We start from the raw sequence: 22,758 nt of genomic DNA, 5'->3' as shown, positions 1-22,758 counted from the left end.
GGGCAAATGGAGAGGGAGAGTCACAGCTGACCACTTCCCCCCATCCTTTAAACCCTACGTAAATGCCTCTTTTTCCACAGGGCCCTTTGGTCTCTCCACGGCTCCCCAGAGTTTGCCAGGGCCTGGACACCAGCCCTGCTGAGATTAGCCACATTCTACCAGGACACAAGACTGGGAGTGGGGAAGTGGTACTCCACAACAAGTGCTGAACTGTGCAAACCAGGCATGCTGTCGCATACACCCAGTGCCCTCCTCTGTCATCCACATCCTTCTCAGACCAGAGGCCTGCATTAAAGCTGGCAATCTCTTCCAGGAAACGTCCCCTGGCTGGCCCAGTCCTGACAGTTTCCTCTCGCCCACTCACCAACCTGACTTCCTGCCTGTGGCACCCTGGACTTCGCTGGGCTGGGCTTGTCTGAGACTCACAAGGCTTGAGATGAACCATATACCCTTTCTGAGGCAGTCCAACAGCCATCATGGTTCCTGTGCACTGGCCTTGCGGGACCACCACCTGTCCACTTACAGGCATAGAGTCCTGAATAGTGAGGAGAGCTGGGCAGATACAGACAAACACCAGCAGTATCACTTGGGGCCCAGTGGAGTCATGGAGGACATTTCTACCATCTTTCCAGGAGCCAAGCCTCAGAGACCCTCCCCTGTCCCCGTAGACTTGCATGAGGCATGAGGTGACTTAGGTGCTAAGACTCTGGCATCAAACTGCCTGGATTCACGTCCCAGCCCTGCCACTCACCAGCTATACACCTTGGGCAAGTTGTTTACCTCTCTGAATATCAGTGTCTTCATCCATAAAATGGGAATGAAAAGAGTTAGGGAAGATAACATGTATTGCGCACTGGGGACAGGGCCTGCCAGACAGAACGCTCTGGAAGACTGTTAGCCATTCACGAGCATACTAGACTCCATACCACCAAGGCCTGAAGCTGGAGAGATGGCATCAGTTCCTGGGGGGTGGGGGTGGGGGTGGGAAGAAGATTCTGGAAGTCCCAACAAAGGGGATCCTGACAGTAGGCTACGAGCACAGCTTCTAAAGCTGTGAGCGAGGCCAGCTGGGCAGGATGTGAAGAACCTCCAAATAATCCCCCTCTGCCCCAAAGTCTCACTATTTGCATTTTGTAGAGTTTGATGCTCTCCTTAGGATCCTCATTTAAAAAGCAAGTTGCCCACTCCTGGCAATTCAGAAGGCTCCACTTGAGTGTGGTAGTGCTTGAATTCCTCAGATTCTTTCCTTTCAGGAGAGGGGCAGCCTGAAGAGATGCTTGGGTACAGTAAAACCACTACTGGGGACTCTGTTGTACAAGGCCACCAGCCCTCCACATGCTTCCTAATTTGCTGATTCAGTAAACAAGAGGTCCTGCCGAGGCTGATCTGACCGGTCTGGAGACGGTAGGTGAAGGGGTGGCAGCACCAAATGAGGAAGTACCTGGCCTGCCTGGCAGCCCCACCCAGCCTCAAATCCAGCTCCACAGCACCAGCTCCAACAGGCCAGCCCCACCCATGGAGCAATGCAGGGATCTCCTGGGCATGTGGATCCAGCACCCCACCACTCTACTCTTTGACAAAGATGGGAAGATGAGGGCACTGGAAGCCCCAGGGGCCTCCAACATTTTTCAATGGACCCAGAACCCAGAGAGCAGGGCTAGGAAAGACTCCCACTGCAGACCCCCTCAGTCTCCTCAAGGCTTTGTTTTTATTTATCTAAGTACCACTGTCACTTCTGCCTGCCAGGAGGCCGAGGACCACAAGGCGGCTTGGCAGGAAGTCAGGAGGGGAGGGAATTCAGGCCTCTGCTATAATCCCCCATCCCAATCAAGCCACGTGACTTCTGACCACTAACTCCAGGTCCTGACTTTCATATATGGGATAAGGTTTGAGAGGCTGGGTATCTAATGTGATGGGGTGGCTGTGTCCAGTTAGGAGTGAAGATAAGGGGTGTCAATTAACCAGTTAGGCCTGGAAGGGGTCACAAGCAAGAGGTCAGTAGGAGGCAGTCCCCTGTCCCAGATACTTGGCAGGCAGACCTCTAGTTCCTGCCAAAGGGACAGCAGAAGTGCTAAGGGTCGAATGGAGAGTGGAATGACGGCACTGGTGGCAGAAGCTGGCCTTGGGAGAGAGTTCCTGAGTATGAGTGAGGCCAAGATGGACCAAGCCAGCGGTCAGGGGCTGAGGGAAAGGGGAAGAGGCCCAGCTCCCCAGGAAGGAGAAGCCTGCTTCTCTAGGGCCCCCAAAGAACAGCAACAGCTATTGGGCCATCGACCACAGCTCTTCCTGTTTTATGAGTGCCTGCTGTGTTCCAGGCTTTATGCTAAGCACTATCTACCACCCTAAGCAACAGGGCCAAGAGGACAGATATGGGAGAGGTCACGACACGAGGCCTAAACCAAGAATGGAAGAGATGGCCTGGACAAATCCAGACCACAAGACAAAGACGGGCCAGCCTGGTAACCTAGGACGTAGGTCCAGGGAAGCAGAAAGGCACAGAGCCCAGGGCCTCTACTTAGGCTGACCTGCGGCAATTGGGGAGAGGGCTAGGCAGAGGCAGAGAGAGGGCTGAGACCCATTCATGGACTGGCTGAGCTCCTGGGGCCCAAGCCAGGCGACGTGCTGAGGTCTCCTGGTCCTGGCCCTCCTGGGCAGGGGGCAGAGGCTATAAGCATAAAGGTGCCACCTACCTTGTCAAGGCTAGAGCCATCACTCACAGTATAGGTACGATGTGCTAGAGGCTGTGCTCATCCCATCTTGGAAGATGGTGAGGCCCTACCTAGCTGGGTGGGGACTTGGTCACTGGAGGGGAGTGGGGGTTGGCAAGAACAGGAAAGTGCTTGGGGGGGCACATCTAATCCATGTCCCCCCTTGAGGGCCAACCTAGCACCAGGTCCTGAAGGTCCCAAGCCAATAGCCCTAGCCACGCTCATCCATGAAGCCTAAAGTGGTACCGTAGGGGAATCTGTTCTAGGCCTGCCCCATTCTTAGTCCAGAACAGAGAGCACTGAGGCCCTAGATTCAAGAGGAGGTGCTTTGGAAGTTGTTGCAGACAGAAGTTCCCCCCAAGTCACTTGTCAGACACACAGCACCTACGGGGAAGGGCCTAGGCCCAGGCCTGCTTAAAGCCAGTGCTGCCTGGAACCATGAACTCCAGCCTCTCACTCCACCCCTGCCTCACTCACAGCATCTAGAGTACCACAGGGGGTGGTCAGAGCTCAGCCCTGGCTCACAAGGCCAAAACCTTGGTATTAAGAAGAGGCCTCGGGCTTCCCTGGTGGCGCAGTGGTTGAGAGTCTGCCTGCCAATGCAGGGGACACGGGTTCGAGCCCTGGTCTGGGAAGATCCCACATGCCACGGAGCAACTGGGCCCGTCAGCCACAATTACTGAGCCTGCGCGTCTGGAGCCTGTGCTCCGCAACAAGAGAGGCCGCGATGGTGAGAGGCCCGCGCACCGCGATGAAGAGTGGTCCCCACTTGCCGCAACTAGAGAAAGCCCTCGCACAGAAACGAAAGACTCAACACAGTCATAAATAAATAAATAAAAGAACGTGAATTTCTAAAAAAAAAAAAGAAGAGGCCTCTGTCGTCCCCTTGCCCACCCAGACTGCACCATGACCCTAGCAGGAGTGAAAGGGCTAAGATGGTGCTGAGGGAGAGAATGAAGACTCTCACTTCTCACTTCCTTAGCCCCATCTCCCCTCAGAAGAGCCTCCTTTTCCTTGAAGGACTCAGAGAATCCCCTGCCCGGGGCTCCAAAAGGGCCTCCCAACCCCACTCCACTGCTGGGTTCATAAGCAAAGAAGCTGTGCCTGAGACCCAGCCTCACCTGCCCTGTCCTAAGCATCTTCCAGACCCATCCTCATGATTCCCTCCAAGACCACCCTGGGGAGATGACCCCCTCTATCAGTCCTAGGGCCACTGGGAAAGACACAGGGAGCTGGGCCCAGGTCCCCTGCTCAGATACTTGCAGACTCTGTGCCCTAAATAACTCCTGTAGCCTCTCCAGGCCTGCACCAGGCCCTGTACCAATTACTCTACATGCATCATCTCATTCCAAGCTCACATCAACTCTTATCTTATCAACCCTTGAGCAGAGAAACCTGATTTCAAGAGTCCAAGACCTAGTCCAAGGTTATGGAGCTGGCAAATGCAGGCCAAAGATTAGAGCTACATCTGCAGGACTCTGTGCTTGGCCTCATAATTGCAATGTCTGTAAAATGAGACGATCCTTAGCTGTATTCTAACCTCCAGGAGCCACTCTCCTTGCCATACTCTACCTATCCAGGTGGCCACTGGTACAGGCTGCAATTAAGTAAAGTTCTCAGTGATGACAGATTCAAGGGATTCTGGGTACGGGGCAGGGTCCTGGGTCCAGAACTATATGACCTAAGCCAGAACTACATGGCTAGATCAGCCACCTCCAGGACTCCCTGGGCTCCACATGTATCAGTGAGGTCTTAACCAGGCCTATAGGGAGTCTATGGTGTGACGTGGCTAGATGGCTAGCTGCCCTCTGCCCAGGAAACAGGGTGGGTCAGAGCTGGAGCAGGGCCGCCCCCTCTCAACATGGGTCTAGTGACTCATCTGGAGCCCATCAGCAGCTTCCTGTCCACAGGTGCAGTGGGCGTCAGCCTTGCCCACCAGCAAGCCCTGGGAGGCTCCCACCACTCCAGCCTAGGCAGCCAGGGGCCTCAGGAGAATGTATAGCCCCACCCCAAACTTTCGTGAGGACACAGCCTCAGGCAAAAAGAAACTCAGACCCATTCCAGTCAGAAGAGTTTCTCATGGAAGGAGGAGCCAAGCTGAGTGAGGGTCCCCCTTGGGCCCAAACTCATAGGCCCAGCCAGAAACCCAGAGTCAGGAGCCCCTCCTTCCCTGCTTCCGGGTACAGCAGGCTCTACCCACACTGACTCCACCCCTTGACCCCTTGCTCCCTGGGACACTCTGAGCTTAGCAAGGCTAAGCCTGTTTCCCCATCTGTAAAGCAGAGAGAACCAGGAGTCCAACCTTACAGAGGAGTAAGAAGATGAAATGCTGAGCTTAAGAAGCTTAACAGGGGCCCTGGTCATATCCTGTACCCACAGGTCTTTGCTGTTGGGCCCTCCGGGTCACCCACGCGGCAGTGAGGGGTCACTGACCTTCAGGGCACACTTCTGCCCGGTGCGCCGGTGGAAGCACTCCAGCACCTTGCCGTTCACACCCAAGCCCAGCACCTGCTTGGACAACTGGTAGTCATCGGTCACTGCGTACTTCTTGGGCTCCCGCCGCCCCCCGAAGGCGGGAGCGCCGGCTGAGCAAGGTCCGCAGGGTGCACCTGGTGGGGGCGCAGGGCCCCCCTGCTCCTCTGCTGTCTCGACATCCATGGCCCCCGCGGGGCGCTCAGAGGCGGCCCCAGCCTGGCGCGTCCAGGGCCACCTGGTAAAGAGAGGAAGAGTGACTTCCGCTCAGACTTCTTCAATACACCCCAGCCTTGGAAGCCCTGAGCCAGAGTGGGCTTCGGGTCGGGGACAGGGCTGGGAATGAGGAACGAACTGTCGGAGTGTACGGACCCGCGGCAAGGGGAGGTGGTCACGCAGCCGGGCACAGGCGAGTCCTGCCCGGCCACCTGTCAAGAGGGGAAAGGGCCGCGAGGTCCCGGAAGTGGGAGGTGGAGGGGGCCCAGGCAGGGCGTACCTGGCGAGGGCGTACCTGACGGCAGCGCACCTGGCTGCGGCGCCGGTAAGGGGCAGGGGCGGCAGTCGCCGAAGCCCGCGGCCGCGAGCGCCCAGAGCTGAGAGTCACCCCGCCGCCTGCCCACGTGACTGCTCCCCTCCCCCGCGCGTCCCCGGCTTGAGGCCGGGCTTGGTCAGCCTTAAAGGGCCAGGCGGGCCCTGGCAAGACGGGACGGGGCGGGGCGGGGCGGGACGGGGCCCGCCTAGAGCTGAGGCAGAAATAGGGGGCGTGGCTTCTCAAGGGTGCAGAAACCTCCTAGGCTCCGCCAGCCTCCCGGGAGACTCCAGCGCTAGCGCAGCCGGGTTCCGCGTGGGCTGTGCGAGCCGCGAATTTTACCAGCCACCAAGGAAGTGGCAGCACAGGAAGTCTTGTTTTTCTTGGAGTCTCAGGTAGCCCCTTGAGTCGGGTGTTTTCTCTGCACGCTGCCAGGAGGCCCTCCAGTATAATCTTAAGGCTTGCAACTTCCTTAGTGGTGGCCCACCGCCAGCGTATCTAAAGTCTTAATTTTTGCCAACAGGGCAAGAGTGCAATAGAATTTTGTTGTGATTCGTGTCTCTAGCTCCTGGTGGCTCTGCGCGTCTCTCTAGCACTGGCATCTCTACCCTTCTGTGCATCTCCTGCTCATATCCCTTGGAATACAGCGTCCTAAAACCAGAAATCCTGAATTCCCGTTTGGTCAGATCCATCAACTTTTCACCTTATGGTTTGAGCTTTTGGTGTCATGTTTAAAAAGTCTCCTCCTCCCACCACAGTGACAGATATTCTTTATTAGCTAAGTGGTTTTCCCTTCCACATTTAGGTCTCTACTCTGAGCCCACCTTAGATTACCTTACGTATTTCGAACGGGTCTTCCCATCACAGACTGTTAACTCTTATTTCACGGATGAGGAAGCTGAGAACCCCCTAGAGGAAACAACTTGTCTAGAGCTGCAGCGTGTGTAGCTGTCTCCTTGGACAAATCTGCACTACTCCTGCACTTCCCTCTCGCCCCACAGCCCCGAAAGAGGTGGCTCACTTGGGACAGGGAAGATGTGATTTGGGGCAGGATCCCTGTGCGGGCCTCTGCTGCCATCTACAGGCCACTAGCAGGACTGCAGGAACCGCGGCCTCTGTCCCACCCGTAGGTAACTCCTCTGTATACCTAAGTATCCAAAGGTATCTTCTGGCTTCGGAATTGGGGCCCAGCGAGCTCCCTGCCCCTAAGCCCCAACACACACATGCATGTGGACTCACGTGGATGACTGGGCAGCAGCTCCAGGAGAACAGGCACACTCTGTGCAGGCATTGAGCTGGATGAGGGTGTGAGGGGCTCTTCCCTCTCTCCTTGAGGTGACCTTCAAGCTAGGAAGGTTCAGTAAAGCAGAAGCCCAGATGACAGCCTCAACTAAGCGTACTGAGCTCTTCTTTTGGACCAGACACGGGGCAGATGCTCTATCTGGGCACCCCATGATCGCACTGGGACTGGAGGAGGGAAGGCAGTACCAATCCCATGCAGCCTACACCAGACACACGAGTGACAAGCCCTGAGAGGTCAAGCGACCTGCCTGAGGTCAGTAGCTACCATGGCACAGCCCCTATCCCAACCCCCAAAGAACAACTCCAGGGCCCAACTCTCACCCTCAAACTATGCCTTCTTCTCCTGTGCCTCCCTGCCCCGCTCCCACATCCACATGTACACATTCTCACATGTGTTCACATGTGCACACACATGCAATCACACCTTTACACGTGTGCACATATGCACACAGAGATACACAGGCATACACATGCACACAACACACACACATTTATGCCTAGCTGGAGCCAGGACCTCTGTCCTTGAGCCCCACCTGAGAATCTGATCCAAGATCTCAGAGCCTTGCAGGAAGCCCTGTGATCCAGAAGCTACCACTGCTTGAAGGCTTGGAGACTAGAGAAGGAGTCTCCTTCTCCTATGGAGATGACTGGTTTGAGCCAGATGAGCCCAAAGCTGAGCAAGATCTCATTCTGGACAAGCAAGGCCCCACCCATAAGCAGAGGTCTAGAGAGCTGAGGGTGGAGGCTGGCCACTTGTCGTAGCCAAGGTCATCTCTGCGTGCTGTGGTCTCTAAGCTATCTTATTTTCTAAAAATGGAGTTAGATTACAATTGTTCTAACATTTTTGTATTTGTATTTTTTTGACCACAAAAAAATCTATATTTTTATATTAGGGGGAGGAAGTAGAAAAGAAAGTAGCCCCTATACTGAGCCCTATTCAGTGGCAGCTTTTTGTTCCATAGGGTTAAGGAAGACTTTGAGGAAATAAAAGTTGTTTGGAAAAATCCAGGTGTAGTTGCTTTGTATATTGTGATGGGTAGAAGGGATGAAGTGAAGGGTGAAGGACCCTCACACGCTCCATATTGCCTCAGACTATGTCCTGGAAACCTGAGGTGGAGAAAGGGCCACTTTCATTCCTGCTTCTTGGGACTGTTGATGGCCATGTAGTGATAGAGAACGACAAGCAGGTTGGCGAAGATGGCGAGCTGCACATCCATGATCGTGGCTGATCAGCTGGGCTCAGCTCCAACGTAGCCTGTGCGCTCTGTATCTGTATTTTTTAAACTGGTCTCTTTTTATTAAAAATTTTAATTGCATAAGCAAAACTTGCTTGTTATAATAAATTCGAACCATATAGATATATAAAAAGCAAGGAATGACAATGTCTCTCCTCTTGCAGTGTCCATACCAAGGCCAATGCTTACACAAACACACACGTTCCCCACATGGGTTCATCATAGACACGTGTTTTGCAGCTGACCCAGGGGAGTCAGAATGCATGGTTTCCCCTCACTGCTCACATTCCAGCAAGCATCTGCCACCTGCAAATTGATGGGAGGATTCAGTATTGGGGATGGCTGGGCCAGGGCAGGTGGGTACAGGGTGGCAAACTCTGCCACACAGCTCTCCATGAGAGCTGTATGTCCAAGAGGATGAGGGCTGAGAACTTTGGAATAGCTTACAGTGACGAAGGCATCCAGTGAGTGCCTGGGTGGGGTGGTGGGGCAGCTGAAACCCCTCTCTCAACACACACACACACACACACACACACACACACACACACACACACACACACGTGTGGACTATTCTTTGGGGAGAGGAGAGGCTGCATATGTGAAAGTTTACAGACCAAATGAGCCAGACCCTGAGGAAGGCACTGCTGTATATTCTTGTGACCCATTTTGTGTCTGTTCTGGGTGGGGAAGGGCAGAGAGATCCTGCAGCAAGAATCTCGGGTGCACGGGCGAGGTTTTTCTGGAAGGAAGAATCCATGGAGATGTGGCACATGAAACTATGAGAGGAATTGCCACTGGGTGGCAGTGTGGGCCCAGCAGTCAGGGCAGGAGAGGTGACAATTAGATGGCCAGAGGGACCCACAACACCTGGGGCAGGCAGGCACCTCGGGTAAAACAAAGGCACACCACTCTTCCCAGCATTCAGGGGAGGTGCATAGTGCTGTCAAATTTACAAAGGGCAGCTGGAGGGCAAAACCCTTGGGTCCTTTAGTTTACACACAGAACTGCACAATCACTGACTTCTGTAGGGGGCGCTTTCAAGGGGACACCTGTGGTGCCCTGATGTTGACTGTCCTGGAGGCAGGGAAGCTTCACTGAGGACCTGAAAGTTGGATCCTGAAGGATGTCTAGGAGTTGGCTTATCATAGGAGCCTAGAGAGGAAGTGGGGGAGGGGTTGGGCCTGTGAGATCTAGGGTATATTTTAACCTCTCTATGCTTCATTTTTATCACCTGTAAAGAGGGGACAATATGTAGTAGTTAGGCAATGAAATGGGGCTGGGAACTGCTGAGAGCATCTGGCACATAGTAAGCATTCAGTAAAGTAATCACAGTTAAAGGGAAAGGGCAATCTCGGGGTAGAGAGCTTGGGATTTGTCGCCAGGGGGACCAAGGTTCAAATCCTAGCTCTGTTGCTTGGCAGCTGTGAAGCCCCTTTGTCTTCATAGTATGTGGGGCAGTAGACAGTTCCTACTGGAGAAACAGCACCTTATACAGGGGCTCCATGCTGGGCTCTCCAGGTGCCCCAGCCATCAAAGTGGTAATGAGGTCTCCACACCCATCTCCACCCCATGCAAGCAGCTTCTGGCTTACTCAGGACTGGTGGGGCGACACTGAAGCTCAACTTCCCTTCAGGAAATTTACAGAGAAGTGGGTTTCCTGAAGTCATTTCTCATCTTAATCTCAACCAATTATTTTGTCATTTTGTCCTGTTTCACGGGGTTTTGCTTTTGGACCCCCTTTGTCTTCCATCCCCTCCCAGGAAGGGCAAACTCAGCCCTGTCTGCCCTGGGGAAAACCTGGATACTGCCATTTAGGCTTCTGGACCCTGCCAGGAGTCTGTCATCCCTGCTAGGGGACCTGAAGCTTACCTTCTTTCTGGGGAACCTGGGGGTACACACCGGGAAGTGGGAAGTGGGGAGTGGACCCTGCCACTTCTCCAATTCTCTCCCTCTCCTTCTGGTCCAAGGGCTTAGAGGAGGTGTGCGTAGCCCCTATGGTCTTTCAAGATGTTCCCTGGTGAGTCCAGTGAACTGGGAAAAGGTGGAGAGGATCAAGGGTAGGAGCATGGGCTTCTGACTTTTGTTCCCTGGGGCTCAGCATAATGGGGGTAATACCAGCTGTTGAGGATCAAATGTATCAAGTGCTCCATGTAGATGGGAGGGGGTGTCACTGCTCCTTCTCTCTACCTTTACCCCCCACCTTCAGTTTATCTCTGGGTGTTTGGAGCTCCAGGTCTCTCTCCCACATTTTTAGGGGACCCACCAACCCAGAGGCACATGTGAACTGTCCTGTGGGGTGAGCTGGGGGCCTGCCTGCCCCTCAATCGGTAGTCATTTCTTCCTTGATTGGAGGGCCGGCCAGAGGCCAGGCTGGGGCCGAGACTGGATGGCCCTGCCTGATGCAAAGGTTGGGATGGTGCCTTCTCCCCCAACTCTCAGTGAAAACGTTCTCGCCTGGATCCTCTTGGCTGTGGTGGCCGCAGGCTTGACCCCCGTGAAGCTGCTCGTATCTGCGTACTCCCTCTGTACCCCTTCCCTCCCCTAATGTCCCTCTCCAAACCACACCCCTTGCCACCCACCTCCCCAGACACAGAGTCCAGGGGTCCAAGTGCAGCCCACAGGGGGCCCCTGCACACCAGACAGACCGCCTTGGAGGAGCCGCTAGCTGGGCAGACAGGCCGGTGACCGCGCCCTCGTGCTGCCACCGGTTCTACAGAGAGATAAGGGGGCCTGTCCCCAACGAAGCGGAGTGCCCGAAAGAAATCTGGGCTCCGGCAGGTAGAGCACCTGCCCCTGCCTAGCCCTCTTCAACCTGGACTTTCCCTAATGTTCTCTAGGTCACTCTCAACCCGGCTTGGTCACGTCAGCCTTGGGTCCAAGCGCTGTAATTGGCCCTGCCTGACCATTCGGCTCCACCTCCTGCGCTGCGATTGGTCGGCGAGCGCGGCCCCGCCCCATTTTCCTGGAAAGTTCTTGGAAATCTGTCAAAGGTGTTTCCTTTAGCGGCCCTCGGCCGCAGACCAGGGAACCGACTCTCTCGCCTGCACCACTCCCCGCCCGGCCGCACAGCCGGCGGTTCTAGGAAGACGTCGCTTCCGGGAAGGGCTGGGACACAGAGGACAAAAGATTAGGCTGCTCGCCCCGCCCTCCCGGCCCGCCCCACGCGCCCTCCCGGCCTGCCCGCGCCGCCACTTCTCAGTCCCGGCCCACCGCCCGTGCGCCCCGGGAGCCTGCCTTGAGAGCGCGACCCGCGCCCACTGGCTCCCTCCAGCAGCCGCCGTCAGGCCGAGCCCCAGCTCCGGAGCAGCCGCTGCCGCTGCCGGGACATGGTCCTCTGCGTTCAGGGGTAAGCGCGGCTCTCCGCCCCCACCCACCTCTGCGCCGGCACGCGGCAGAGTTACTGGCCTCGTGCTAGCTGCCGAGCATTAAGAGGGCTTGACCGGTCGGAAATGACCGAGCGCGGAAAGACCTAGAGAGAGACAACAGGGCAGGGTGACAACATCGTCACCACCTCTACTGGCACTGTGGGTAGGGAAACTGGGGGTCGGCTGGCGACAGGAGAAACAGGGTGGGCTAAGCGTGGGTTCTGGCTGGAAAAGGTAGACGCCTCAGGCAGCGCGTCCTCCAAGGCGTGGCTCACCTGCCCAGCCGTTCTGGGCCCGGAGCGCTCTATCCTAGCCTGCTGGCCCAACAGCCTACTGTGACCTTGGGCCAGCCCCTGCCCTTCTCTGTCCTGTCATCCACTCTCCTGCCTCGTCTAGCAATTAGGCTGTTCTTGGGAAGCCAACCTGAGATCCTTTCCTCTCCCCTGGTTGGCACCTGCTGAACAAGCAGCTGTTGGGAGAGCCTAGGTTTGGCCCAGTCCTGCCTGAGGCACCCCCACAATGTCTTCAACCCTCCTCTCAGCCCAAAATGGGATCCCAGTGTGAGAAGGACCTTGGCTCCTGCCTCCCTTCTCCAAGTTTCCCAAAATGTGGGGGTGGGGTGGGGACTGATAAGACAGAGTCTTGGCCTCAGCTGAGCATTCTTGGTACATTCCTTCTGGCCAGAGCCTCAGGATCCCCTTCAACCAAGGGTCTGATGCTCTCCAAACTGATCTGACAGGAGCTCAGAAAGTTCCAGGGAGAGTGAAAGAAGATGTGAATGGGTGCTCCACAGCAGGGAAAGCAAGATTTTTAAGACCTACACACACACACACAGCCACAGACCAGCTGGTGCCCTCCTGAGGTAGGGCGCAGGGATTCCCAATTGCAGGTATGGGTTGTCAGCTTTGCTGAGGGATTCCCCCCTCAGGGCTGAGTTTGCCTCATTGGCTTATGTGCCCAGGCAGAACTCACAGGCTGGGCTCCACAGCAGGCACACATACATATTGGCCACCCACACCTGGAACATAACAGCCACCGCCAAGACAATGACACCTCCCATACTCCTAGAAGGTTCCTGGGCCTGAGCTGAGCTCTGGGTCCCAGCAGGCAGGCCATCAGCCAGTTCCTTGAAACTCAGCCTCTAGCTCCCCAACAGGGATTCCAGAGCTCCCGTAGTACAGCCAGGGTAGGGGTGGAAAAGTATTAGCAGGCTGTGGTATGCTAGGGTCTTACGGCCCCTTCTTCTCTTGAGTGGTCATGGGCCCCTGATTTGTTAAAATCTTCTAAGAGTCACCTATAACCTACACTGTATAACTTACACTGTCAGATCTGGTTCCTCTGCCTGACTCCTGCCGCCGGTTCCTGCCCACCTCTTCCTGCCTCGTAAGCAGTACCTGTCAGTGTTTACCCATGCCATCATCTCTGCCTGTGGTGCCTTCCCTGCTACTCCTTCCTTTAGCCTGGCAGACTCAGCTCAGGAACAGGCAGACCCTGACTTCCCCCTAACATTCTTTGCTTTTATGACTTTGGGTTATGAGTTTTCCTTTAGGGTAGGGCCCAGGGTTTCATTATTTGGTATCTTGAGGCCCAGGAGAGAACCAGACCCAAGACCCGAGGATTTATTTTGTGATGAGTGGGAGAGGACCAGCAGTCTCTTCCTTGGGAACCAGGGCCATGCCCCTCACTCCCAGGAAGCCCCAGGATCACCATGCTGGGTGGGCTTCCCCTAAAGGGAAGCTACTGCTCAGATTGGGGCCAGTTCAGCAACCCAACTCTAGCCATCTGAAAATATGGTGTGGCCGAACCCCTCAGTGTCTGGGCTGGTAGGACCCCTCATTGAGGAGGAGGGGAAACTGACGTCTAGTGAAGAACAGTGTTTGCATAAGATCATAGTGCCTCGTAGGGCAGGCTCATCAGGGTAGGATCTGGAATGTGGGATGAGTACCCTGCCCTTTGGTGGGAGCTCATATTTATGGGAGGTGGGACTTGTCAGTGCCTTTAGAGGCCACTGTCTACCCTATACCCTCAGCTGGGAAGAGGAGAGAACAGGATGGGTGTCTGACCTGTTTGGGGAGATTATTCCAGCCTCTAAGCCCTGGCCAGTGTGGACCTAGGTCCCTCTGACAGATACTCCTACCTATGGGGAGGTAGCATGTGACCAATCCCTCGGCTCAACCAGAACCAGTGCCATTTAATTGGCCCACCACTGCCAGGAGGGCACCACTGTGAAGCCTCTTTGTGCTGGATCCCATCAGTGTGGTGAGAACACCAACTGGCAACTGTGAGCTAGAGATGCCTATAGAGAATGAAGTGTATTTGGTTGGTGCAAAATAGAAAGAGATTACAGTTGGCCCTTCATATCTGCAGATGCGAAACCCATGGATATGGAGGGCCCAAAGTATTCACTGTACTACGCCATTCATGTAAGGGACTTGAGCATCCGCAGATTTTCGTATCCACGGGGGCTCCCGGAACCAATCCCCTGCGGATACTGAGGGATGATTGTAATTACTGTTTAATAAATGCAGGAGGGTGGAGAAGTCTCTTTCAGAAGAGGGTTCATATGTGGGGAAAGTAATCAAGGGGCCTTTTGTGATGACAAGTGGGAGGTGGGGTACCGGTCTCATTGAGCCCATGGGTGGGCAGAGGGGAAACTGGGGCTCATAGTGAGATAGACTGGCCAGAGGTCACATAGCCAGTCTGGGGCAGAGGGGATCTCTGGAAATGGGGAGAGCACAGGGCCTCCACTCACTGCCCATCCACCTCTTTCTAGACCTTGTCCTTTGCTGGCTGTGGAGCAGATCGGGCAGCGGCCCCTGTGGGCCCAGTCCCTGGAGCTGCCCGAACCAGCTATGCAGCCTTTACCTGCTGGTGCCTTCCTGGAGGAAGCAGCAGAGGAGTCCCCAGCCCAGCCAGAGGGTGAGCCCAAGGTGCTGGACCCCGAAGAAGATCTGCTGTGCATAGCCAAGACCTTCTCGTACCTTCGGGAATCTGGTGAGTCTGAGGAGGGAGGCAGGACTTGTCCTGGAAAGTCTGATGGGGAGAGTTTAGCTCTGCCTGTTGTGTCTAATTTGAGAGGCATGGCTCTGGCCAGAAGAGTCTGATGGGAGAAAAGGGGTACAGCACTCCCCAGGGAGGTGTGAAGAGAGAGGCTGAGCCCTGCCTTGACCTGGGTTGGTGCACCCAACTAATTTCCACTGTGACCAGTCTCTTAGCCCCCTCTTCATTTGCCTAGGCTGGTATTGGGGTTCCATTACGGCCAGTGAGGCCCGGCAACACCTGCAGAAGATGCCAGAGGGCACATTCCTAGTACGTGACAGCACCCACCCCAGCTACCTGTTCACATTGTCGGTCAAAACCACCCGTGGCCCCACCAACGTGCGCATTGAGTACGCCGACTCCAGCTTCCGCCTGGACTCCAACTGCCTGTCCAGGCCGCGCATCCTGGCCTTCCCAGATGTGGTCAGCCTTGTGCAGCACTATGTGGCCTCCTGTGCTGCAGATACCCGAAGTGACAGTCCTGACCTTGCAACCACCCCAGCCCTGCCTACCCCTAAGGAAGATGCACCTGGTGACCCAGCACTGCCTGCTACTGCTGTACACCTAAAACTGGTGCAACCCTTTGTGCGCAAAAGCAGCACCCGAAGCCTGCAGCACCTGTGCCGCCTCGTCATCAACCGTCTGGTGGCCGACGTGGACTGCCTGCCACTACCCCGGCGCATGGCTGACTACCTCCGACAGTACCCCTTCCAGCTCTGACCCAGCCAAGCAACCGCCTAGCCTCACCCAGCCAGACCCTGGAGGGGACACCGGCTCCAGCTGGACTTGGGCTCCCACTATCCCTCCTCTAGTCATCCTGGTGCCACATGCATCTGGCAGCTGGACCAGGAAGGGTCTGCAGGAACAAGGCTGGGGGTGAGGGGTAGGGAGAAGTGTCACGCGACTTGGAGATCAGCGCCCCCAGCTCCCATGTGGCTCCACTGTGGCGGGCCATGTGACAGAAGAGGGGACTGGCAGCACCTCGTCTCACCCTGTGGGCTGGGCCCAGGCCCCCACTCACCTGCTGTGGCCTCCTGTACTGCGTAGACTTGGCCAGCCCTGGTTTCTCAGTCCACAGGGTGGGGCAGGCCCCCTCCTTTCAGCCAGCCTCTGTCTCAGGGGGGATGGCAGCCAGAGGAACTGAGGTTGACAGTGACAGTCCCCTGGTGCGGGAGCAGGCCAGGCTGGGGGACGGCACAGTTATATAGTATTTATTTATTTATTCTCCTTGGGTTGGAGAGCCAACCCCACCTCTCTGCCTGAGCCCTGAGTGCTCCAGAGACCCCAGCCCTGCCTCAGCTTCTCTGGTTCCTCCCGGCAGAGAGCCTCATCCTGAGATGTGTTGCTGGACCCAAGGCAGTCCTGGATGTCCTGGCGCTGACCCACCCACCCGTGAAGGTGTCCACCCTCTTCTGCCTCCAGCCCTGTTTTGGGAGGATGGGTGAATAAACAAGAAAAGGGAGCCAAAGTGTTAGGGCCTTGCAGAGCCTGCCACTCACCCCCTTGCAGGGCAGAGCCCTGTCTGCACAGAGCTGGTCTCGCTGGGGCACAGGCCCTGCATGAGTGTGGGTGCTGTGTCAGGGAGGGGCATGGTAGTTTGAGGGCTGCCACTCCACCTCTGCTGGCTCTGCTTCCTGCCCAGGAAGGTGCCTGCACATGGAAGAGGGAAAGAAAATACATATCTGATAAGACTTTATAAAATAATTATTTCTAAAAAAAAAAAAAAAACCCCCCAGTTTGGTAGTCTTTTTTTTTTTTTTCACTGATTTTTCTGTAATGACAATAAAATTGTACCTTTCATTTATGGAGCCCTCAGTGGGGCCTCTTTTGAGTTGTACACAGTTTGTCCCCTTTGATCTTACTATCATTATCCCCCACTTTACATCTGGGTCAGCAGAGGCCCAGAGACCTATGTGGCAGAGCAGGCCCTGCTAGGGCACCCAGTAAAGAGTGGAGGGGGTAGCAAGAAGCCTTTCTCCACTCATTTCCTCTTGTCCCCTTGGAGGGTGGGATGCAGGAGATGAAGGCCAGTTGGATTGCCTGCAGGGTCACTGCCCAGTGTCAGGTGGGGGGTGGTGGCAGAGGAGCACCAGATCTGAGAGATGTGTAAACAGGAGATGTCAATTAAAGATTGAAAGTGGAGAATACTAGGGGGATGGGGACTGTGGACTACTCCTGGGGGCAGCGTCTTTTGAGATGAGGAGACCAACAATCAGAGAAGTCAGGACCAGTCATTCCAAGGAGAAGGTACAGGGCATGCAAAGGCACCAGGGCGTGACTGGGAAGCTTATATTCCTGACCACAAGGAGGCCTGGGGAAGGGTCATTCTGTGCAGTGGGGTGGAACAGTTGAGTTGTGGATAGTGGCCAGTAAGCTGGCAGGGTCTGGCCTGGGATGGGGCTAATGGGGCTCTGGTCTAGGCTGATTGGGGTTTGGGGACTCTCTCACTCAGGGCCCTGCATATCAGAAGTAGGTGAAAAAGCAATTAAAATGAAAACGCTCTCCATTATCTGATGGTCTGCCTTTGGAGCACTTCAGCACCCGGAATCCCACTATGTCCTGAAATTTTCTGCATCTTTACTTGAGTACCTCACAGGAAGGCTCCTGTGAACCTCATTCATAGCCTTTAACCCTTATTTTAGAAACAGTTCTAAACTTTCTGTCTTCTTAGCCCTTAGACAATTAAAAGCTGAAGATTAGAAGAGGCAAATGTCAGCAGATTGAAGGCAGGAAGGTGTGAGGAGTGACGTGTTGATGACAAGGAGCAGGCAGGAAAGGATAAAAATCAAGAACTATGGCGGCACAGAACCTTGGGAGGCATGGAGATAGTTGTGGGAAAGAATGGAGCTGATGTTGGGTGAGAGTGAGCAAGAAGTGGGTGAGGGCTGTCTTTATCGGAGCGGTGCCCAGGCCCACGTGTCCCGCCTGGTGCCTTCTCCGTTGCTGGCTGCAGGGCCCAACAAACACCTCCTCCAGGTCACCATGGCCCTGCCAGGGATGTCTGCAGTTCCTTATTGCTTCAGCCTGGATCCCAGCCCCTTGATGACTCCCAAAATGCCTGAGGTGACCCCTCTGTCTGCTCCACCCCCAGATCTGAGTCACCCAGTGGGTGGGTAGCAGACACAGAGGGGCCAAAGGCAGGCTCTTCCCCACCTGGTGCCATGACCCAGACAGAAAGTGCTGGAGCAGGAGGAAGCCCTTCGTTGTCCACAGAGGGGACAAGTCTCACGGTGCCCACCGGGTGCTGGCAACAGACAAGGGCTTTGCACCTCATGTAATGCTCACCACAACCCTGGGAGTAGGTCTAAATATTACCCATATTTCACAGAAGAGGAAACTGAGGCCCAGAGGGGGCAAGAGACTGGCTGAGGAGGTGAGGCACAGAGCAGAGCTAAGCCTGAGGGGTCCTGACTGCCCACCTGCCCCTGCACTGCTACATGAGGTGGCGAGGACGGGCAGCTGGGGTGGGGGGGCGGCTTTCAGGTGAGTTGTTCTTGGATGCTGGATTTATCCCCTTGCGTTCCTGCCTGCTAAGGTCTCTGGAGCCACTGGCCTGACCAAAAGGGTCCTATCCCGTTCCCCGTCGCCTCAGCCCAAGCCAGGGTCCAGCTCTTGCCTGAGGAGGGGCTACCAGCTACTTCTGACCCCTGATACTTTTCTGCTTCAATCTTTTTTTTTTTTTTGGCTGCACTGCGCGGCATGTGGGATCTTAGTTCCCCAACTAGGGATCGAACCCACAGCCCCTGCTTTGGAAGCACAGAGTCTTAACCACTGGACCGCCAGGGAAGTCCCAATCTGCTTCAATCTTATTTTCATGTTTCCCTACCAAGGGAGTGAGTGACGCCTACTTAGAACAGGATCAGTGGAGAGCATGTCATCGGGCCCTAGACCCAAGTCAGAGACCCAGCCTAACAGATGCTGAAAATCCTCTGGTCACTGTAATCACCCCTGGGTGGTTCTGGGCTGGTGAAAGGAGCACACCTACCGGCACTGACCAAGGAGGAAGAGAGGAGCTGACTGGAGGGCGCACAGGACCCTGCACAACATACAAACAATAACTGATGGTAACCCTTTACCGATTAAGTCCTTTACCAGCACACATGCTCTTTGGGCACAAACTGGGCCAGACTCCACCTGGGCCCTGGGGACACAGCAGGGAATAAGATGGACACACTCCCCATCCTTGTGGGACTCATGGGCTGGTGGGCGAGAGATAATAAACAAGTAAACAAATGGGCACTCAGGATGAGTTTTGAGAGTGAAATGAAAGCAAAGCAGGAGGCGGGGAAGAAAGTGCTTTGGGTGTGGGGACACTGCTGCAGATGAGAGGGTCGGGGAAAGCTCTGGAGCAGAGTGGCACTGAGCCTGGACACCCGAGCAAAGAGCAGGAACTGGCTATGCAGACAACTTAGAGAAAGGACATCCCAGGTGGAAGGAGCTCCAGTGCAATGGCCCTGAGGCAGGAACAAACCTGGTGTGACCAGAAGATGGCTGGCTGCCCAGGAGGGCTGAGGAGACAGAGGGCAGGTGAAGAGGGCAGAGGGTGCACATGGATTGTGCTCTGGTGCGATGGAGCGCCCCTTCAGTATTTAGCAGGGACAAGCTATGATCCAATGCTCAGTTCTAAGGAGTGAACCTGTCAGCTGGGGGGGGATGGCCCCACAAGGGCCTGGGGGCCAGAGGCCAGAAAGGAGGTTGAGAGGTATGGGATATGGAGGAGTAGGGTGTGGTGGAGAGCAGAGGAGGCGAGGTGATCCTGGGTGGGGTTCGTGCCCCATTAAGTTCTCACTGCAGCCTTGCACACCAGCAGAGGTTGTCCCCATTTACAGCAGAAGAGATAAGACTCGAGAGAGGTGGTGGCTTTTTCAGGGTCACACAGCTTGTGAGGGGCAGAGCCGGGGTTCAAACCCTGACTCAAGGCCTCATTTGTATAAACTGCTCTTCTGCTCTGCCTCCCAGGGGCTGGCGTGCTAAGGCCTTGGCCCTCACAAGGCACTGGGGACATGTAGAAGGCCAGGCAATTCAGGAAGGCTTTTTGGAGGAGGGGGGCTGGGGACTGCCCTAGAGGATTCTGTCAGGCCACGGGGAAGTGGGTTTGCAGATTGATCCTTCGTGGTGTCCATCCTCGGACTCACAACGCCCCTCTGGAAAAATTCTGGGACAGAGATGCCACTAGGCCATTCAGGTTTCTCTTGTCAATCAATGAGAGGTCTTGCTGGGAGGCTTCACCCGTGATCACCGAGTGTCCTAACACGCCCTGAACCATCGGGGTCTCTGCACCTGGGCCCAGCTTCTAATCTGCCAACTAAGCAAATCTCGCTGGATCAAGGCCGAACATGGGTCTGAATAGGTCTGCGGACATGGCCAGGCTGGCTCCACTCTCAGATGGGAACCCTCCTGCCCAGCACAGCTCCACAGTGAAATAGAGGAGCCAAGAGCCTGAAATAAGTCCTAATCAAGAAGGCAGGAGGATTCTGGGACCTCACAAAGGCCCTCTTTCTTCAGGAGAAGTGGAGCCTGCGCAGGCCTGGGCAGCCCTTTCATACCAACCTGTTAGACCAGTTTTAATATAAAGCAGGTTGGAGCTTTGCCAGAAATTCAACAGCCTCTCCTGGTGAACGTGTCCTCCCCACCCCAACTGCAGGGTATGGGGCCCCCTCCCCAGCTTAGGCAGGCTGCACAGCCAGCCACCCAAGGGGCCATTCCAATGGTCACTCTGGGGCAGCAGGCTGGGGCTCCCACATCTGATACTTAAGACAGGAGGTCCCTGGAGATTTACTCCTGGCTAGCATGTCCCTCCAACCCTGGTTTTACCCCCACCTCCCCTCCAGTCTGGATTATGTGCTGTACACTTGGTTTGGGGGGGGCTGTTTCCCTCAACCTCACTGAACCTCAGAAGATTCCTTAGCTGTGAAATGGGGGGAGTGACAGCACGTCTCTCAGAGGGGACATGGGGGGCCCAGGAGGATTTATAAGTTGATACTGAGGAGAGCCTGAGAGGGTTCAACCTGGCAGCTGCTGCAGCTGTCACTGTAACTATTCCTTGTCCCTTGTTTTAATCCATTTGAGAGGCGGGCAGGGCAGGGTTTTTTTTTTTTTTGGCTGCATCGGGTCTTAATTGCAGCATGTGGGATCATCATTGCGGCACGCGGGCTCTCCGTTGCAGCATGCGGGCTCTTCGTTGCAGCTCACGGGCTTCTCTCTAGTTGTGGCGCGCAGGCTCCAGGGCACGTGGGCTCTGTAGTTGTGGCGCGCAGGCTCCAGAGTGCGTGGGCTCTGTAGTTGCGGCACGTGGGCTCTCTAGTTGAGGCGCACAGGCTCAGTAGTTGCGGCATGTGGGCTTAGTTGCCCCATGGCACGTGGGATCTTAGTTCCCCCACCAGGGATCAAACCTGCGTCCCCTGCATTGGAAGGCGAATTCTCTACCACTGGACCACCAGGGAAGTCCCCGGACAGGTGTTGATGTCCCCTGAGGTCCCCATGGGAGCTGCAGGGGAGCTGGCTGGAACTCCCTGGAGCTATAAGCAGCCCCTCACCCCACCAGCTTTGATGCTGCCCTGCCAGCCCAGCCCTCCACCTTCAGGCGTCATTTGCCAACCAAGGCCTTGGGTTCCAGTCGTGGTAAATAGACCCTTTGTCTGGTCTCTGCATGGGCTGGGGTGGAGGCTAGACCAGCCTAACCTTCTACCAACTTCCCTTGCAGCTCCAGTAGAGACTAGGCCATCTGCTACCCTTGGGGGATGGGTCTCCCTCAGGCCTGTTACTCTCCACGCCCTCAGTGGTCTATGCCCTCAGAGGTGAGTCACAGGTGAGGGAGGTGAGCTGGGTAGCACCTCTGGGTCTGTCCCATTTCAAAGCTGCAAGCCTGAGACCCAGAGAGTCAGGGTAATTTGTCCACAGTCACCCAGAGAGGAAGTGGCCATACGGGGCTGGAGCCCAGGGCTTTGAATCCCAGGCCAGGGCCTGTCCCCCTCACCCTAGAACTCTTGAACTTCAGTCTGCTGCCTTCTGACTAGGAGCATGGACAGCCTGGTTCAAGGCCCTCCAGACTCCACCTGTCCAGACCTGGACTCTTCGCTGTCCCCTAGACATGCCTCCACAACCCCCACATGCACCCCCCGCCTGTTGATCTCCACGTCCATCTACCTTGCCCCTGGTCCTTCTCAAGCTGCTCTCCTGCTGCTCCCCATGGCTGCCTTGCCCAGATCTAGCCTTACCATCACTCACTAACCTGACTGGACCATCCTGATGGCCTCCTCACTGGCCCCCTCAGCACTACCACCATCTCCAGAGTGAGGGGCTTGCAAACCCAAACTTGTCCTGCCTTCCTCATTTAGTGATATTCACAGGCTCCCCTCATATCTTGCCTGTGCCTTACCCCAGGCTCCAAGACATGGATTCCCAAACTGCCAACAAGCCATTTCATTCTGCTTCCCTCCAAACAGCCCTCCACATACCAGGATGTCATTCATCCTGGAATGTCCTCTTCCTCAGTTCTGCCAGGGCAAACTCTTACTTACCCTTCAAAGTCCAACTCAAATGCTCCTTTTCTGAGAAGTCTTCCTTAACTTCTCCTGCATTTATTCATGCCTGTGTTGGGCACCCAATGCATCCTAGGGAATCTCCCTGGAGACTGAGTTTTCCCAGGTCTCTCCAGCCTGGGGAGGAGAAAACATACTTTCCATAATAAATTCAAAACAGCCATTGTTTGACTAAATTTCTCTCTCTCTCACACATACACACCATGCTTCCCATGAAAGTCTCCTGGGGATGTCTTTGAAGAGGCAAATTAGCCAAGTGGAAAGAACTCAGGCAGAGTTCAAATTTCAGCCCCTCCAAAATCACTGTAGGATCTTAAGCGAATGGTTTAACCTCTTGGAGCCTCAGTTTCCCCATGTCTTTTTTTTGCTGCGTCGCAGGTGAGGTGGGCTCTGACTCCCTCTTTCCCCGGCCAAGCAGCTGCCTCCTCCACAGCTCCTCCTTGCAGCGCAAACAGCCAAGAGCTCTTTTTTTTTCTTTCTTTCTTTTTCTGTCCACTCCGCATGGCATGTGGTATCTTAGTTCCCCGACCAGGGATCGAACCCACGTCCCCTGCACTGGAAGCATGG

General features: G+C 55.4%; 3 protein-coding genes across 15 annotated transcripts in view; 1 reads left to right on the top strand and 2 right to left on the bottom strand.

The window, feature by feature from the left end:
- MAPKAPK3 (MAPK activated protein kinase 3) overlaps positions 1–16,453 on the bottom strand; it is a 65,322-nt gene extending 48,869 nt beyond the window's left edge. Inside the window, exons 1-3 of one of the 7 annotated variants that reach the window (XM_082414725.1) lie at positions 16,150–16,453; positions 15,672–15,834; positions 5,142–5,418 (exon numbers count right to left, since the gene is read on the bottom strand). In XM_082414725.1, coding sequence (XP_082270851.1) covers positions 5,142–5,418; positions 15,672–15,834; positions 16,150–16,330 — 621 coding nt within the window. In that variant the 5' untranslated portion in view covers positions 16,331–16,453. The other 6 variants (XM_082414724.1, XM_082414730.1, XM_082414728.1 and 3 more) reach the window with 6 other exon arrangements.
- Positions 11,239–16,454, top strand: CISH (cytokine inducible SH2 containing protein). Its single transcript, XM_082414740.1, has 3 exons — positions 11,239–11,592; positions 14,385–14,605; positions 14,847–16,454. Exons 1-3 carry the CDS (start codon positions 11,573–11,575, stop codon positions 15,368–15,370), a joined length of 765 nt encoding a protein of 254 aa, XP_082270866.1. The 5' UTR covers positions 11,239–11,572; the 3' UTR covers positions 15,371–16,454.
- The window catches only part of HEMK1 (HemK methyltransferase 1, mitochondrial release factors N(5)-glutamine), a 34,043-nt gene continuing 27,446 nt past the window's right edge, over positions 16,162–22,758 (bottom strand). For 5 of the 7 annotated variants that reach the window (XM_082414732.1, XM_082414738.1, XM_082414737.1 and 2 more), the window contains 2 exons: positions 22,171–22,308; positions 16,162–16,300 (listed from right to left, as the gene is read on the bottom strand). In XM_082414732.1, coding sequence (XP_082270858.1) covers positions 22,215–22,308 — 94 coding nt within the window. In that variant the 3' untranslated portion in view covers positions 16,162–16,300; positions 22,171–22,214. Of the gene's footprint in view, positions 16,301–22,170; positions 22,309–22,758 lie in introns of those variants that run through there. The other 2 variants (XR_014251209.1, XR_014251210.1) reach the window with 1 other exon arrangement.

This window comes from Balaenoptera physalus (assembly GCF_965194825.1).
Source record: "Balaenoptera physalus genome assembly, chromosome: 11".
Taxonomy (NCBI): Eukaryota; Metazoa; Chordata; class Mammalia; order Artiodactyla; family Balaenopteridae; genus Balaenoptera; species Balaenoptera physalus.
Note: the sequence above shows the minus strand (reverse complement) of the source record. Positions and strands in the feature narration are given on the sequence as shown.